This window comes from Takifugu rubripes, chromosome 20, assembly GCF_901000725.2.
Source record: "Takifugu rubripes chromosome 20, fTakRub1.2, whole genome shotgun sequence".
Classification (NCBI taxonomy): Eukaryota; Metazoa; Chordata; class Actinopteri; order Tetraodontiformes; family Tetraodontidae; genus Takifugu; species Takifugu rubripes.
The window spans coordinates 9,409,001-9,426,322 of NC_042304.1; the positions used below are offsets into that span (position 1 = coordinate 9,409,001).

General features: G+C 46.9%; 1 protein-coding gene across 2 annotated transcripts; it reads right to left on the reverse strand.

Annotated features, from left to right (window-relative positions):
- Nucleotides 1-4,684: 4,684 nt before the first annotated feature.
- On the reverse strand, nt 4,685-16,748 carry tnfaip8l1 (tumor necrosis factor, alpha-induced protein 8-like 1). Of its 2 annotated transcripts, none has more exons than XM_003974174.3 (3): nt 16,401-16,748; nt 6,288-6,567; nt 4,685-6,005 (listed from the first exon to the last, which is right to left on the reverse strand). In XM_003974174.3, exons 2-3 carry the CDS (start codon nt 6,557-6,559, stop codon nt 5,717-5,719), a joined length of 561 nt encoding a protein of 186 aa, XP_003974223.1. In that variant the 5' UTR covers nt 6,560-6,567; nt 16,401-16,748; the 3' UTR covers nt 4,685-5,716. The 2 variants fall into 2 exon arrangements, with proteins under 2 accessions (XP_003974223.1, XP_029684337.1); XM_029828477.1 differs by lacking the exon at nt 16,401-16,748 and adding an exon at nt 12,161-12,276.
- Between the last annotated feature and the right edge of the window lie 574 nt (nt 16,749-17,322).

Here is a 17,322-nt window from a genome sequence, read left to right on the forward strand (position 1 = left end):
ATGAGAGCTACAGAAGGATTGTTAGTGTGGTTCACTGTGTTTGGGTTCTTGCCTCCTTCTATGATGCTACCTCTCAGAGTCATGATGATAAAATGGCTCTTGTTGATTCTCTATTTTCCGCCCTGCCGACTGGAGAGCAGTGACATCTGCAAACAGTAAACAGGACCTTTGACGGTAGCATAGACTCAGTAGAGACCACAGCAGCAACGTAGAGGCTTTCAGCCCAAACACATGTTGATCCTTTAGAGAACAGTGAAGTTACAGGAGGAAATACGGTGCCCATCATCTCTTTAAATCTTTAAAATGGGCGCCATCATTCCGCAATCCTTGATCTATACAAGAAATTACCTGGTTTCAGTCAAAGTCAAAACCCAGATCCCTGCGACAGCGGTGCTGCTAACACCAAAAAGAACTAACTCGGGAGCAGCCTTGCTACCCTTTTCACACAGCAGCGCCCCCCCCCCCCCCCCAGGTTTGACTTCCTTCCACGCCATTCGCACAGGTGTGTTAGCAGGAGACACGGGCTCGCTGTGAACCACCAGCGAAGAAGATTCCTGCCTACATGTCGACAAATTGCTGCTGTCATGGCTACTGGTCTGCATGAAAAAAGAGGTAATAGGGCAGCAATGATTAATCCTTCGAAGGATTGTTGCACACAACCGGGGCCCATTTCTGGGAATTAGTAGGTTCCATTTGCATTAAGATTCCATTTAAACTGTTTGTTTAACTGTTTGGGGTTGTAGTCCTTATACAGAGGCAATGACTTCCTCTGTATATAGAACGCACACATTCATGTGATGTTACAGGGTTTGAGTCCCAGTCGAATCGCAACGATTTGCGTGTGGGGGACATTTATATAGTTGCCAGGACAGTGGTAGCTGCATTTTTACGTGGAAATTTTGTAATAAACTTTGCATTACCAGAAAATCCCTCAAGGCATTTCTGGGAAAATACATTTCCATTCGGGGAATGCTCAAAAAGGCTGCAGTGACCTTGATTTTTATGTATAATCTGCCTTGAACAGTTCATCTTTGATTCATATTTGCACAGATCCCATTTGGAGGAAAGGTTTCTGTCGTACCTGGTTCATGTTTGACTCTGAGGCGATGTTTGCTGTGCTGACGGCCGCTCCTAATGACTGTGACCACACTGCCCATTTTATTTAGGTGTCATGTGGGACCGGCTTTGTTGCCTTCATTTTACTTGTTGCGAGCAGGTGACCACGCAGAAGCTAGAAGGAAATATTCTTCTTCTTCTCCTCAAATCGAAGACCTGCCTGTCCTCCCCTGTTGATTCCAACAGCGAGGGAAACATAACATAACATATGGCCTGTTTGTAACCTTATCCATCCTCTCCTACGACGCCACACTTGTTTGGTTCCTGGATGAGGCTGACAGCCTGTGGAGGAGCAGCAGACCGTGCGTGCCGCATGCATGTGCCTGCTGAACTTTGCCAGTGCTGATGCGTATTCGTGCAGGAGCTCCTGTCTCCTCTTATGTAATCTGGTGGTAAATGCAGATTGGGAAAGCGGCGCTTTGAAAGGCAATGACCCCCCGCGCCTGTCAATGTTTCTGTAAATCACGCCGCCGATGCAGCGGGGAACTTTCTGTAACCAGCCGGGCGGTTGGAATGCGCAGTTTGGAGAGCATTTTATGCGTGCGCACAGCTGTATTCTGTTTTCTCAAAGTGAAAATGAGTTTTTCTTAGAACACATTGTTCTTTTATTGTTGCATAAATATGGATGTGAACAGATGCTGTCTTCCCTGAAGTGTCCAGCACGGTGCCGGTGATAATCCTCAGGGTGTGTGTGTGCGTGTGTGTGGGTGTGTGTGCGTGCAGAGAGCCATCTTCCTCATCCTGCCGTGTATATTTTTGTATTGTTTGCTTTCGGATTCCCCCTCTGCTGCGCTTTTCATCCTTGAACAGCACGTCAGTCAGGTGCTCTCTGTGGATTAGAGCGGGAGAGGAACAGAGAGAGGTGGGGACACCAAGAAAGAGTAAAGACACACAGAAAACGGGAGTTTTGAAAGATTTCCAACTTCCGTGCCGACTGTCATGGCAGTGCTTGCCGGAGGGGAGAGCACCTCTAAGCATACTGGATGAGTAATGATGTGGAGCGACTGCACAAGTCGAGTAATAAGCCATGTTCACTCTGCCAGCTCAAATGCATGAGACCGCTGTGGAGAAATGAACAAATACATGTGCTTGAAAGGTCAATAAAGGCCGTGCGTGAAAAGGATTGATTAGCCTGAGATGTGGGCCTCTACTTCCTGTAGGTTTCGACACCCAGACAGTATTATATACTGTACGTATTAGCTGCCTTTTCCCTGCAACTTACTTTTTATCTGGGCCTTTCTTTCACCATAGTTCCCACCACCGTCAAAGCGGCAGTCATTTTTCTTCTCCAGTGTCGCTGGTCTCTGAACTGCAGTCCTTGTCCTCTTTTGCTCACTGGCCACTGGGGGAAATCTAGAGATATAACTTTGGTGCCTGAGTCAGGTGTTTAGGGGGGAAAAAACCCCAACCCGCACGCTGCTGGTTTGTTTTGTCGCAGCGCTCAGAGATCAAACATTTGGGTGTTTGCGCCTGTATCGACGCTCGCAGCAGTCATGCCAAAACCAACCGACCGTACCCTTGCGGTGATGGACGATGGTGATCTGGTCCAGTTTGTCCTTCCCCAGGGTTGCACCTGTGCGTGGCCCCTCCTTTAGAATGCTGCTCTGCTTTGGCGTTGCTCACATTCAACGCCTGCACAGCAGACCATAAATTGTTAATCTGCAAACATGAGAGGAGAGAGTCATGGGCCCTCGCTTTTTTCCCCAAAACCCCTCTTCTTAAGATGCAGGGCGGCTCCTTTGTAGTCACTTCATTACGTTGAAACGATAATTGAGCCCCAGTGGAAGCTGGCTTCGACAAAATACATTAAAAGCTCTCAGTCACTTCCACTGATAATCGAGTCTCCACTCTCATACTGAAATTCTAATTTTTATTAACAGTTTGAGACAGAAAAGACAACTTTCTAAAACGGCAGGAAGGAGGAAATTCATTACACCCGATGTTGGGGGGGGGGGGGGGGGGGGTTGCCCTATTCACCAACGCTGATGCGTCGAACACAACTCGAGCTAAACCTACACATTTCTGAGGTTTAGTTAGGTTACAGCTCCGCACGTCCCAGGTGGATTCGCATTAGGAATTGAAATGCACGCCAAGATGATCGCCGATAATGATCGGGCACTTGGCACCGCCGTAGCCTTTCAAGTGTACTGCGGGGAGGATCTTCAAATGCACAAGTCAAATTATCATTCCACAGTCTGGGAATCAGAGTCTACAGAAGATTACACACAGGCCGAAACCACGCCGAGCATCGGCAAGGCTGCAGCTGACTCGAATGTTTAGTTTTCCAAAAAAAGACGCAAGAACTCTTTCCGGATGACTCATTTCCTGTTCTACAGCTGACTGCGGCGGGGGTCCTACAGGAAGTGGACAAGAAACAACAACGCAAAAGTTTGATTGTTTGCCAGAGAGGATCGTGTTTGCTTTCATTGCTTCGCAACAATGCCGGGAGCAGCGAGAAGGGCTTTGAGCGAAGGAATCCAGGTCAGACAACTCTACCGCGAGGACTGCAGTGAAAGAAAGAAAAAGGACGACAGATTTATTCTTTTACAAAAGTAAATGGTATATTGTTGCATCTGGATACAGAGACACAGAACAGTCATTTGTACACGAGCCAAAAAAGACAAAACATTTCACGATTCACACAACAGTAAACATGGCGAGTACACTTCGTTTAAAAAAATGGAGACGGTGAAACAAAAGGCGCTGTAGCAGAGGTTCCTTGTAAATTCGGCTTAAAATGTCAGGGATTTTATACTGATGGACATTTAAACTGACCCTGAGATGTGAAGGGATTGTAGAAAATGGCATCGAAAAAACAATTAAAGTCTGTTTCGAGGGACTCGGGGAGACGGATTTGCTTTAATGCCTCCTGAAATAATGTCAGCAAAGTCAAACGGGTCTTAAATTCAAATGAAAACAAGCTGAGAGAGGTCATTGAAACACCGTACAGGAACCACTTTTGTCTTCATTATCACTGCTGGCTGGGTAACAATTACACCCCCCTTCTAATGGAAGGAGACTGAAGTGGGAGAAGGACCAGTCGTTTTTTTGTTCTTTGGCAGAGCGGCTGCGGATGAAGTTAAAACTTTTCAGCAGTCCTATCTGGAGAGGCGCGGTGCTTATTGAAAGGCTCAATTTCCAATCCTCTCGCAGGTACGCACACAAACACGCTCGCATGCAGAATGCGAAATGAGGCCGCGGCACAAAACAGTCTCCCAGACAGGCTCAGGGACACAGAAAATACAGACAAAAGGGAGAGGCGGGCATTATGTGAGGTTTAGAGGAGATAGTAGTAGCCATTCACCAGCTCCTTTATGGGAAAGAAAAACATCATTTATTCATCTCATGCAATCAAAGATGTTTATAGATGCTCATCTTGGGCTGTCGTGTGATTCAACCCAACGTCGCAGGATGGTGGCGGTCTTGGGGGGAGTAAGATCAGGCATTGCGTTGGTCTGTGCTCTAATCTCTAAAACCTGCGCGGTGCTTTTCATACAGTGCGCATCCAGCTGCAGCTCCTGTCCAGCCTTTCATCCGACAGCTCATTGGGAGTCTTTTCAGTTCAGGGCTGTCGGAACTCAAACCGGAGGTTAATCAGTATTTTTTATAAACCCAAGGCGATGCTGGCGAGTTGAAAAGGCAGGCGACAGCGGGATCAAACACCTGTTGTGACAGGCGGGCAACCGTTTCTGTGTTTCAAACAACTCTGGCCAAGCAAACCTTTTACACTTGGACACAACTACCCCGATGACCCCCCCCCCCCCCAAAGAAAAGAGATAAGTCTGAGCCTGTACGGAGCAGATATTTGAGTCAGCGCTGAGACAATCAGCAATGCACAACGCAATCAAATTCCTTCATGCTAATGGTCCCTCTATGCCTCAGATACCTCCCCATTAATGTGGTGGCTATAAACCAGACTATTAAATCAAAACTCGGCTTCTCTGGGCTTTCTGAACAACTGGCTGCTCTCTCGACAAAGGACTTTACGGTAAAAGCCGTGGAACGCGGGCTAAGCGGGATTATTCAGACGCCACACTTCACATTGCTTTCATTCATGCAGGAAAGTACAGTACAGCGCTTGTTTGGGGTCGAGTGCAATACCACTTTAAAAAAAGGTAGAAAAATAAAGAAACAGAAATGTCCTTGGGTATTCACGAAAATGAGGAAACGCGTGTCTCTCATCTCCCGGTGGTCCCCGAGCATTTTCGTCCATTAAAAGCATCATACACCAAAGGCCTGAGCCCGGGTTCACGTCTTTTTGATTAAGTATGAGAGCAAAAATGGTGCCCTTGGAGTGGAGATAAAAATATATTTTTCTTCCAAGGCACAGCTGTCAAGGCACTAACCCCTGAATTTACTGATAAGAGCATAACGTTTTACATTCATTTAGAGAGAGAGCACGACATTTGCTGGGTGGTGGTTACTTTGGAGTACAGAAAAAAAAGTCTTTGGACCAACGTGTCCTCAGTGTCAGAATAAGGCTGAAAAGGTACAGACGGACGTAAATGTTCACGATTGTCGCCTTCAAAACAAAAACGCGTGATATGAGGGAATTTTTTTTTTAAAAAGAGGGAGAGAAGGGGTAAAGGAACCTGAAGGGTCAGAGGCTCCCGTCATCCAGCATCTTGTTGACCCCATTACAGATCTTCTGCAGGTGAGCGCGATAAATCTCAGAGGGGCCGTAGAGAGCTGCCAGGAAGTCGCAGTCGGCGAAGTGATTGAAGACGTGGTTGACTCGCGAGTGGCTCTTGGCTGTCAGGTGGCGCTTGATGGCCTGGTGCAGCAGTTCGCGGCAATCATTCAAAATGGCGCTCATGACGCGGCGGTCAAAGGTGAACTCAATCTGGTGGAAGCTGACCGCCGTCATGGCCAGAGTGTGGGCTTTCTTCCTGTGAGACAAACGGGGAGACGAGAGGCTGTCAAGTTTCTGAGTCTGACCGGAGCGGCGCGGGCGAGTAAAAATAGAAACTGCTGTCTTGTGGATTTCACGAGTTTCACCCCCACAGCATCATTTATAGCCTTGTCCTTCACAGCACCACATCTCCATGATAATCACCATTCTCCGCGCTGCGTCTCCGCTCAGACGCTTTCACGCTGACTTCTACTGAGTTATTTGAAAACATAATTTCATTAATTTCTTCGCCCCAGCAGGCAGAAGATGGGACGCCTACCTGAAGTTCTCCACCAGGATCAGCTCCTCGGTGTTGAACTGGTTGTTCCTGTAAAGCACCCCCAGCTTCACCACCATCTTGACCAGGTTCTTGATGATCTTCTGGGACTCCTTGCGGTTGCGGGTGTACTCTTTGGTGACGCGGTACAGCTCGTCCAGCACCTCGCTGCTGGTGTCGTCGATGAAGAGGCTGGCCACGCTCTTGGTGGCCATCTTGCTCATCAGCTTCTTCTGTGCCTGCAGGGCTAAGTTCTTGGTGTTGAAGGAGTCCATCCTCGAGGCTGGAACAGAAGAACGGAGGAGTTGCCATGTTGATATGAGACACCAATTCCAAAATACAAACTATGCTCTCAGTTTCTCCTTTTGGTCATCATGGCCTCACTGAAGACTGGCCAGAAAGAGACTTTATCAACCCTGACATCACTGTAGGAAATATGTTGACCGCAAATCAAATCAGTTCATCGGGGAAAAAAACCCGCAACAGTAAAACAAATACTCACCTTCAAAAGTAAACAGGGTACAGACAATTCTTGAGTGGATATTAATGAAAAAAGAGAGTGGCTCTTAGGTACAGTCTGACTTTCACTGGCAAAGCAAAACAGTCCCATTATAACCCAAGGACAGCTCGCGCTGTACTGGGGTTACTGCATATACACACTAGCTTCAAGCACGGGGCCAGAAACAGTCTCCTTCATCAGATAATGAGACGTGGCAGCTGTCAAATTAGTCCCAGCAGATCCGACTCGGGGCTAATAACGAACTTAGAGGATGTTATAATGCCAGTTAAGCAGACAACTTCATCTGGATGTGGCGAATGCATTCGAGAAACAGGGTGTGCGCGCCCGAGAGTGCGATTGGGAACCCATTTGGTGCGGGCTTGTTGTCCGATTCCCGAGCGTGTGCTTTTGTGCCAAAATAGGCAGGACTGTGCCCGGGACAGAGGTGCACAAATAGCCGGGTCAGAGAGGTGAAGACCACTCACGTCCCATCACATCCCATCAGAAATGAGGGCGGTCAACAGCACAGGACATCATTACAGCAGCTCCAACTGCGTGTTCTCCTGGGTGACCCTCTTGAACATTCTGTCCCTTAAAAAAGGGTTTACGGTTAAAAAAAGGTAGCAGGAGGAAAACAACATGAGCTTTGCTAAATGGGGTTTCAATGAAGAGCTTTATGTAAGAAAGCGAAGGCGAAAGAGCATGAAAAGACAAAATAATCCATGAACCCAATTAAAAAGTCCGGCTACAACAAAAAACACATAGGAAGACCTGCACGGAGACACATGTGGTGCTTTCTGGATGGGTTTTTCTCCTTCACAGTCTCTGGAGAGGAGCAACATGATTGCAGCTTACATGATGCACAAAGGTTCAGGGAGCAGAGAAAAGACAAATTTCACCACAGCGAATCCTATTAGAGCCATCTTCTATTGACTCATCCATCTTTGTTCACTAAACCTCAGCCTTTGTGTGGCGGGGGGGGGCACAAACCGCAGGTTTGGGCCTCCTTTTGGAAAACATTACCCACGACAGTATCAGAGCCGTTTGCATTACTTCAACTAAAATGACAAGATCGTCCAACAAGCGCCGCCATTGTCTCGCCACCCACAGAAATCTAACTGCACAGCAGTTTCTTCACTGCCCCCCCCCCACCCCCCGGAATGTGGGACAAATATATTAGAGCACTAAAACAATAAGTGGGTCCCACACATTGAATATAATCAAATACACAACTGTCACGATGACATAATTAGGGTTAAGAAACTACACATTAGAGAAATGTCACATTAGAGAGCTGAGCTTTATGTACACCCCCCCCCCCCACCCACACACACACACACACACACCCCCAACACGAAAGCCGCCCAAAAGCTTGACTGGAAATCTGTAAAAAGGGGCGATTTAACGGCGAGCGTGCTGGAGGATAACCAACATCCCAGGTTTTCTCCGTGGGCCCAACAGAGAGAACAGTGACATATCCTCGCTGGGTGACTTGTGATTTTTCATTCCGCTGGTATTAGAAGCGAGCGTGTCTGCTGAGCACTGCCTCCCCCCTCCAAGAATATCAATAAGACTCCCCGGAGAGCGTGTCAGCAGGATTCTTACCAGGGAGGAGACACGCGCAAGGAGCGAGAGCAAAAGGTGAGAGACACAGCAATCCGGGGAGAGAGGCCGGGAGGTGTGTTAAGACATCAATCCTCAAGCATGTCGGAAACGCGAGCGTTGAGCGAAAGGCCGGACCGGAGCGAACTCCCGGACCGGAGCGAACTCCCGGACCGGAGCGAACCCCCGGTACCCTCTCGGTGCTGGTTGTATAACTGGGCCTCTTGCTCTGCTGGGCGAGGACTCCACCAACTGTTGCGCCGCTAAGACAATTCTAAACTATGAGAAAATGCCGCCCTGATGCAATACATGTGAAACGGAGAAATCAAAGACAGAGATGGGCCACATCAGGATAAAAGGGGGGGGGGGGGGGGTGAGAGATGCTTGAATTTGAATGGCGATTGAGAAGGGACGCTTTGTCTCGCCGTCGTCTGTCTGCTGTCTTGGTAGACTTTGTTTATCGAGGTGCAACTGGATAATGGGCACATTAGCAAAAGGACCTTCTCATCCAGGCTAGGGGGGGTGGGGTGGGGGGGGCGGAGTGATTTTACAGCACTCGTTAAATCCTGCTGCTGTCTGAGACAGGAGCCATCAACGCGAACAATGGAAAAAGAAGAGCGGTTTTGTCTTTCACACTCAGGAAACACAAACGCTTTGTCTCAGACAGACACCTGATGTTGTTACCTTAAGGAAAGAGGGGGGGGGGGTTGCTTTTCTGCCTCTTATTTTCCTTCAAGATGAGAAAAATAAGGGTCTCCGTGACTAAACTATACATATACATCCGCTCTAGCAGTTGCACGGATGAGGCCGATTGGTCAGGCTTCTGGAAATGAAGGAAAGGGGCAGTTGGCAGCAGTTAAACAGGCGGTTAGACGAGCTGCAGACGCGTCGCCTCGCCTGGAAACGCACCCGTGTGCAATCTCTTGAAACGATAAGGGCTGAGCAAACATGACTCATGGAAACGAAACCGGATCCCGCGCAGTGCTGGGTGGAGGTCTTGTGACACCGAGGCAGGCTGTGTAGTTTTAGCCGAGGATTCGCGGCCGTCGCCAGGTACAGGCGGCCTGGTCGGCTGCACCTGGGTGAGGGAGTCTGGTTTTCATGGGTACCATTAAACTGGGTCAGAACCTTTGGAATTTTCTTTTAGGTTGAGTTTCTATGCGCGGTTTTTGGTGGAGGTTAAAGGTTAAAGCCGTCCACAATGGCGGCCCTCTTCTTCTGGCACGCAGTCCAATAGAAATGCCCCGGGGCATCACTTGGAGACTGACCATAACAGCAGGAAGTGGTCTGCATTTCTTTCAACTCCACATTTGTGTTGTGGTGCACATAAGCACCCTCACACCAGCAGGAATGCTCCCTCTGGTATTGGGCTCCACACTGGTTCATCTTCAAACTGAAATTAGAGGTTGACCAGAAGCCCGGCTGAATTACAGCATTTGCGTAGATTCTAGTGGCGGCGAGGGATCTTGGCTTACACTGTCAGTCCGTTACAGGCAAGAACAGCTTTATAGCGAAGAACTGAATACCGACACGTCCTCGCTTCAAAAGTAAAGTGAGGTTTCACAGCAGGAACTAAATAAATAAAAGAAATCCCCTTCCTTTGACTGCCAGATTAATAAACTCGGCTCTTTTACAGCTCGACAGGGACCACCCGCTTTTTCAGTGGTTCTTCGGGTGGTTAAATCCCCCACTGATGTTCCATAAAGTCCATATATTAGGAGCTGTAACCTTGCAACCAAGACTAACCACAACATCAGCTCTGATGATCACTCAATATTGGATATGACATTAATAAGCGATTAGAAAACAGAGGGGAAAGACTGGGTGCAGACGATCAAACAGTCACATGCAAGTTCCAAAAAACAGGTTTTACACATGTATGAACGATCTCCCGTTAAGTTACTGTAGTCCACGGTGCGTATGGCTAGTCATCAACCCGGCACCCTCCTTCACGTTCAGCTGCCACAGTAGTGATTTTCCCAAAGGTCAGTAAGCTCTGCCATTATGCTGACCTTTCAAACGTGCATGTGGATGCTCTGTCCACAGCATTTGCGACAACCACCCACGAGCCCCTGAGGATTCACAGTAATAAGAATAACGGTAATAATGGCGAGTCCTCGTCTCCACTTGACTCAAACATACTTATTAAATCATCCAACGCGACGTAAACTGGTTATCGAGCCTGGAAAGAGAGCGGAGGATCCACAAATGGCGCTCCATGGCTCCATCCAAAGACAGGCCGCCGTGCCCAAAATATCCTCGCGCTAACTGCTGGTGAGGATAACCGGTGCAGAGTGACAGCAGGCAGCAGGAAGGAGGAAAACCGAGTTGCTAAAACGGTTTTGGCACAGATTGCAGAACTTTCCATGACACTTCATCTTAGAAGTGACTGGTTGATGGCAGCAGAAAATGTCACGACTTTCATATTCTGCTGGGATCAGTAGTCACACAGATTGGGCCACCGTGACCCCGCCAGCCACGACTCTATCAGCAGAGGAAAAAACTGCACTGTTAGAAGATGGGGCCGATTACTGCGGACGGCTCAGAGTTGGGAGAAATCGCTCCAGAGTCGCAGCCACTTGATAAACCCACCATGTCATCAGCCATCGTTACCTCTGGTATTTGACTTCCACCTGCTCTCAACATTATCAGGTGAACACTCAGAATCGTAGGTCAACCGGTGTCTGGGAGGTGGGAAATGCAAGGGAAGCTTTTTATTGATCCTGATCTTTGACATAATGCACCTGTCAGAACACATATGCCCGGACTCATACATCCCCAGTTAGAGGCTGGAAGATCATCTTCCAGGCTCCCAGACTCCCTCTTTCCTGCTGTTGGAGGCTCTTCAATTAATGCAAACTATAAACAGAATCGTTTAAGAAGGCCAGAAGGCTTTTGCTGTTACGAATTCAAATGGGTCAGATTTTTAAACCTTTGAGAGGAGGTGGAAGAACCTGCATTAGATTATTTAAAACCCGAGTTTTCAGATTAAACAAAAGAAAAATGTTGGGAATTTTACGGAATATATCCCAACTGTCATCCGGGGGAAGACGCCAGTCACGCTGAAGGCACATATTGATTGATACCAAGATCGAAAACTCATTGTTGCAACTATTCCATGCTGTAACCTGCCCTGTCGTGAGCGGAGCGCAGCCATTTTCCCGACGATTTATCCCTTCAACTTATAGCTGCCTCAGACCCAAACCTCTTGCACAGACGCCGTGAAACGCCGTGGAAAGTGCACCCCTCACTGCTCCTGAGACTTTAGCACGACATGAAAAGAGGAGGCATTTGCTGTTCCCGTTAGGTGGGATCTGCTCACTTCCTCCTCATCTCCCACCATCTCTGCAGTTTGTAGTTTCCTCGCACAACTGTCTGCCTCAATGTTTGTTATCGGGCGTCGCTCCGTGACCAGCTCGAGCTTCACGTCTCACAGGTGGAGCACCGTGGCCCCCCTTTATGCCTCTGCAACACACTGCACCTCGCTCCCGTGCAAGCATCTACATATTCCGTCTCGTCGATCAAGCCGCGTAAATTAGCATTTTTCTGATTAATAATGAATACGGGTGAAGTAATGCTGCAAATTAGCACGACACTACCTGCGGCAAAAAGCACAGAAGCAGAAATCAAACAAGCTTCTCCTAAGAGAGGCACCTGTGTGCATTTATGCACAGCAGCTTAATTTGATTCACTGATTAGCTACACACCAACAGGATGTAGATTAATGATAATTAATGGCAGTGCAGCAGCTCCTGGAAGTTAGATGATCCTATACCGTGTGTTCTTCTCCACATCCAAACAGGTTCAGCAGACGGTGAGGATCTGCTTACTTCCAGAGCAGCAGACGTGGAATAACAGCCTGGTACACGCAGGCACGAGCGCAGTTATTTCTGAATTACAACAAACGGACGGTTTGCTGGCGACACCCAGTCAGTTTTGGATCGACTTCCACCCCCTTCCCAAATGACTTGAGAAATTAGTTGCAGCATTGAGTTTACGCAATGATTTTGTTGGTCGATGCGCAATCACGTTCTCCTGCCTCACAATAGTGATGAACCAACCAGGCCTGCACACACGTGACGCCTGAGAAAACTGGGATTAAACAGGCAACATGGCAAAATCGACTCCTCTCGTGTCTTTCTCTCGAGTTCACAGACAAAACAGACACAATCAGACACAATCCAGGAAATGGTTTCTTCATTCAATAAACATGCTGCTACATAGAAAATACCTTTATGGCCTAAAGACCTCTAGTTGGACAGGCAATACTTTAAAACATTAAGAAAATCTCTTATTCAGGCTTGAAGATTTGAAAGCGGTTGATATGAATTGGCCTGTTTTGGCTTACAGTTATTCTAATAAGTCAAAAGAAAGCTATTTTGTGTGACACAATCTTTTATAGTTTTTGGAAAATTGCCCTCCATTGCTAGCAACTGAAAGTCACAGATGATGAAGGTAGCATTTATTGCAGGTCTGTTGAACTGGACCGGACAATATTTGTTCTGTGTACACAGATGGAACATGCTGTATTTGCTTTGTTGCCGTTTGGTAGACCTCCCACGAGCCAAAGGCAAATAAAATTAAGGAAAAAGACCATACATGGCGTGAAGAGGGGTAAAATATGCAACTACAATCCTACACTTTCCAACACTGCACAGAAAACCCTCAGACAGGAGCCGTTTGTGTCCATGAGACAGAATTCCTGATCTTGATTGTGTAAATGAGCAAACTCCACAGTTTCTCCCAGACTAGGTGGCATAATTCCACTTTGAGAAACAATAGACAGCCCTGGATCGTTATATAAGCAACATCCGTGCTTTATGCTCAGGGACGATGCCTAACTGCTGCACTACTGAAACCGCTCTAGTCGGGTTTCACTACGAGCCGACGCTGCCTTTTGGTCTTTCAACGGGCGCCGTTTGTCTCGCTCTTCTCCTGAGATGTTACGTAACAAAGGAGTTGCTGAACGCTAATAAGGCAGTGTCTGCTAACAACAGTACGTAGCAGGAAATGGTGTCTCTTTCAGGAGCCCTGACCTGATCCGCAACACACCAACATGTGATCACGCATGCCTGGCCTGAAGCAGGCCATGCCCTGATGGATGTGCAACCCTCAGCCTGCTCATCTTTCCTGCAAGACCCGAGGGGGGAGGCAATCAGTGCCTTTCCCACAGACCCTGGGTCCCGTCCCTTCCTACCTTTTCTTCACACTCTTCTCAGATCTGCCTGCCGAGCTATTAATTATTTACACATTGGCATGTAATAGATCAGGGCTTAATAATTCAGCCTGTCGATTGAGACTAAAATAGACCACAATGAGGAGGATTTAAGGCAACAGGTGGTGCCAGAGGAGTGGACCGATAGCACATCCAGTACGTGGAAGATGCTCCGACGTTCATTTAGCAACAGCAGCAAGCGTAACGAATGCATAATGAGGCTGGGAATACAGTAGCTGCGGTGCTGCCCACAACCCAGTTGACACAACGCTCGCTGACAACATTTGTTCTGTCATTAAAATTCATGAGTGGGCAGACTTTTTTTTTTATGGCTACAGCTGATCTTATTTGGACTAAAAACAACCGTGAAGAATGAACAAACCAGTCCACTCACACATAACGTCACGCGACAGCCAAGAGGAGATTTCATCCGCATGTAACATACAATAAATTTGGCACACGGGTAACGGTGTGACTAATTGAAGACATACAGCGATCATTGTGCTAAATGGCGCTTGGGCGATGCCTGGTCCTCTGACATTTTAATTAAGCCCACCCTAAGAGCAGGACAAGGCACGTGTAATTTTCTTCACTTGGAGCCAAGAGAGCCTAATTTGTTACCCCGCCATGTCGGCAAAGTGGCAAATACCAGAGCTGACCTGACAGCAGTAACAAAGAGGCCAGCTGGGACTGTGACCAGGAGGTGGGTGACAGCCTCTTCAGATTATACAGCACCACATATCTATAAATTGGATTATTATTAAAATAGGACAGAATTCTGGATTCGAGATTTAGTCTAAACAACAAAAAGCCGTTGTGCTCGACTCGAAGCGTGGTTTATTGCTTCTCTGCGTTGTGACCGTGGTAAATCTTTAAATATGTAACATCAAATGCTCTGAATCTGCTACTAATTGTAGACGACTGCAGTCGAGGGGAAAGGGATCATTTCAAGCAATCCGCACTGCTCGTCTGCAGAAAGTAGCGTGTGATCTTGAATAAGTCCATTTGCTGGAGAAACGCTCACTCTCACTCTCATATCAAAAAGAGCTCTGGTCAGTCAGCTGTGCATTTTTAGACAAGGCTACGTGCACCGAGTGTTTCAGGTTTCCAGGGAAACTGGAGGCCACCTGCCTGTGCGACTGAAGTTTGCAGCCCAGTAAAAGCAGGTCAAACACCTCTGTAGCCATGTCCACAAGTTGCCATGGATTCTCCAGTACAGAACCCGCTCCCAACATTCGTGACATGGTTATTGTTCTGCCCTGAAGGACACTCGCTCTATGGATACAATTTCACTGAAATAAGCTTCTAAAGATGAAGCATAGGAAAACTGGTTCCATCCTGTTGAGCCCTGACTGCTATAGATCTTAAAAAAATATGAATTAATAAAAACAAATTAATAATTAAAATCAATGATGGATGGAATCTAAAGTCAACAGCTTAATTATAATTTCATTTTCTATTTTAAATTTCCCTTTGATGCTGTTTCCAGTGCAATGTATACAATATGATTAGTCCAAGGCTCTAATGATCATTTTATTTAAGTCACTGATGTTCATCGGGATTCTCTGATAAAGTGGCTTTCATAGATTATTTTGCACAACACGTGATCCGACCAAAAAAAGCAAAGAAATTTAGGTTACATCAAAATCAAAAAAGGGGAAACGTGAGTTTTGGCCAATAAAACCTCCAGGAATTACCAAATATTTCATCAACCAAGTAGCTGTACGGTGATGCTAAAAGGAAAAACAACCGATGCTCACAAATATTTGGCAGGTTGGCTTCAGATGTACACGAAACAGCTGCAGCCGGTTTGAAAAGGCTTGTGGTTAATGTGTGACTGTAACTCTGCCCATGCTGGACTGTCACCATCGCTGCTGACAACACAGGTGCACGAGCAGACCACAGGCAACTAAAACAGATACAGGTGGGAAAACGAGTCATTTCTACACTGGTTCAGCTCATGCAAGAGTCTTGACCTGAGGCCTGGAACCCTTTGCCATGCTTCAGACGTGCACACTCGTGTGTTGCTACCTGCCAGAGGTTCGGCTGCACAGTGAAGCCATTCATTCACGCTCCGGCTTTGTTCCAGGGAGAAGATTTACAACATAAACACAGTAATGTGTCACAAAACACATCTATGTTTTCAGAGCACATGCATTCACCACCTCAGGTTTGGATCTGCAGTGGCTCATTTGGTTGCAACCCAGCACAGAGACAGCATTTCCCCTCCCTTCAATTGATACTTCTGTATTTCCTGATTTATGCTCCATGCTTGGGTTCTGTGGATTATAATTATACAAAAAAAAAAGAGAGAAGAATGGCTAGCTGTATTCTTTGTCATGCTCTAATAAAGAATCTCATTACGCCTCTCCATCATAGTTGCATACAAAAGAGTCGGAATTTAGAAGGGCTGACAAAACCATCCGTGTGTTTTTATTGGGCCCCCCTTATCTGTGTTTTTAGAACCTACTCTTCTCACTAAATTAGAAATATTATCGTCACCGACCATAGTCGCGTTTAGCATAAAAATCATTATCGGCATTTGGGGTTCGTTTTCATTAGAAAACGCTCATTTGAAACAGGTCATAACCGTTACTTCCGCTAACTTTGGACCAAAACTCTTTAAAAAAAAGCGGAACCTCCCGCTAAAAAGTCCCGTTCAACACAAAACAACTTGATTATGTCATCTGATTAAAAAACATGCCATTTTAACGGCGACGTATCAGAGGCCTCCGATAACAAACGACGACTGAGCGTCGGTGCGGTGTTGCATTAAAACCCGGTCGGCTGTTAAACTCACCTTTGTTTCACTTCGGGAGGGGGGAAAGGGGCCAGCAAACAAGATGACAAGCCAACAAAGTCCCTCAAGTCTTCATCTTAGCGGTGCGGGAGCCACAGTCGCCTCACAGCATGTTTTCTATGTGCTCTGTTAGGAATCCACTGATAAACAAATGTTCCCTCCTTCTTTTTTTATGTTCCGCGCTTGTGTACCGGGCACAGATGTGTAAATTATTGAAACAGTGTTTTCTTCTCTCTGCTCCTGCGAGATCGGTTACAAGAGTGGGCTGAAATTCGATTCCTCCTCTACGTTAGAGGGGAAAACACACACACACACACACACACACACCAAAGTTTCAAACTTGAGGGAACCTGGAAATCATCAGATTGATGTTGGTGCGGGCCAATGATTGAGCCACGGCGGGAGTGGACCAGCCCAATCAGCCCAAAAGAAAAGAGCATTTACGGCCAACACATTCCCTGCCCCCGTTAGGGTTTCCAGTAATTATCCTTGTCCAGTCCTTAGCCACAAACCAGAATATTACCCAGAGGAAATGGTGTTTAGGGAACAATGAACAGGAACTGTGTGACGCAATTTTTTATTTCACAGCTCAATAGACTAATAAATCGCCGAGCCACGCTTGTTATTGTAATAAAGACGCAAGTTGCATCACCGTTATTAAAGTAATTACGTTTGTAGTTTGCAGTGTATTCATGCCAAGTGTGCTTGTTAAATTACACCACAGCTGTCCATGTTCAGGCTAAAGTAGCCATTGGAAACTGCAGCAAAGAAATTGATTTGGTGCGTCATCTAGTGGTGTAAAGTGATTAATGGGGGACATGGAAAATGCTTAGCGAGGATATACTGTACAGCCTGGGGGGGGGGACCCTCAAAATTTAACGTTTCACAGTTACAGCTTAACCTTAACGTTTCATAGTTACAT

Coding starts and splice junctions, on each gene's coding strand:
- tnfaip8l1 (XM_029828477.1), bottom strand. Junction 6,006..6,287: donor ATCCTGGTGGAGAACTTCAG/GTAGGCGTCCCA, acceptor TTTGTCTCACAG/GAAGAAAGCCCACACTCTGG.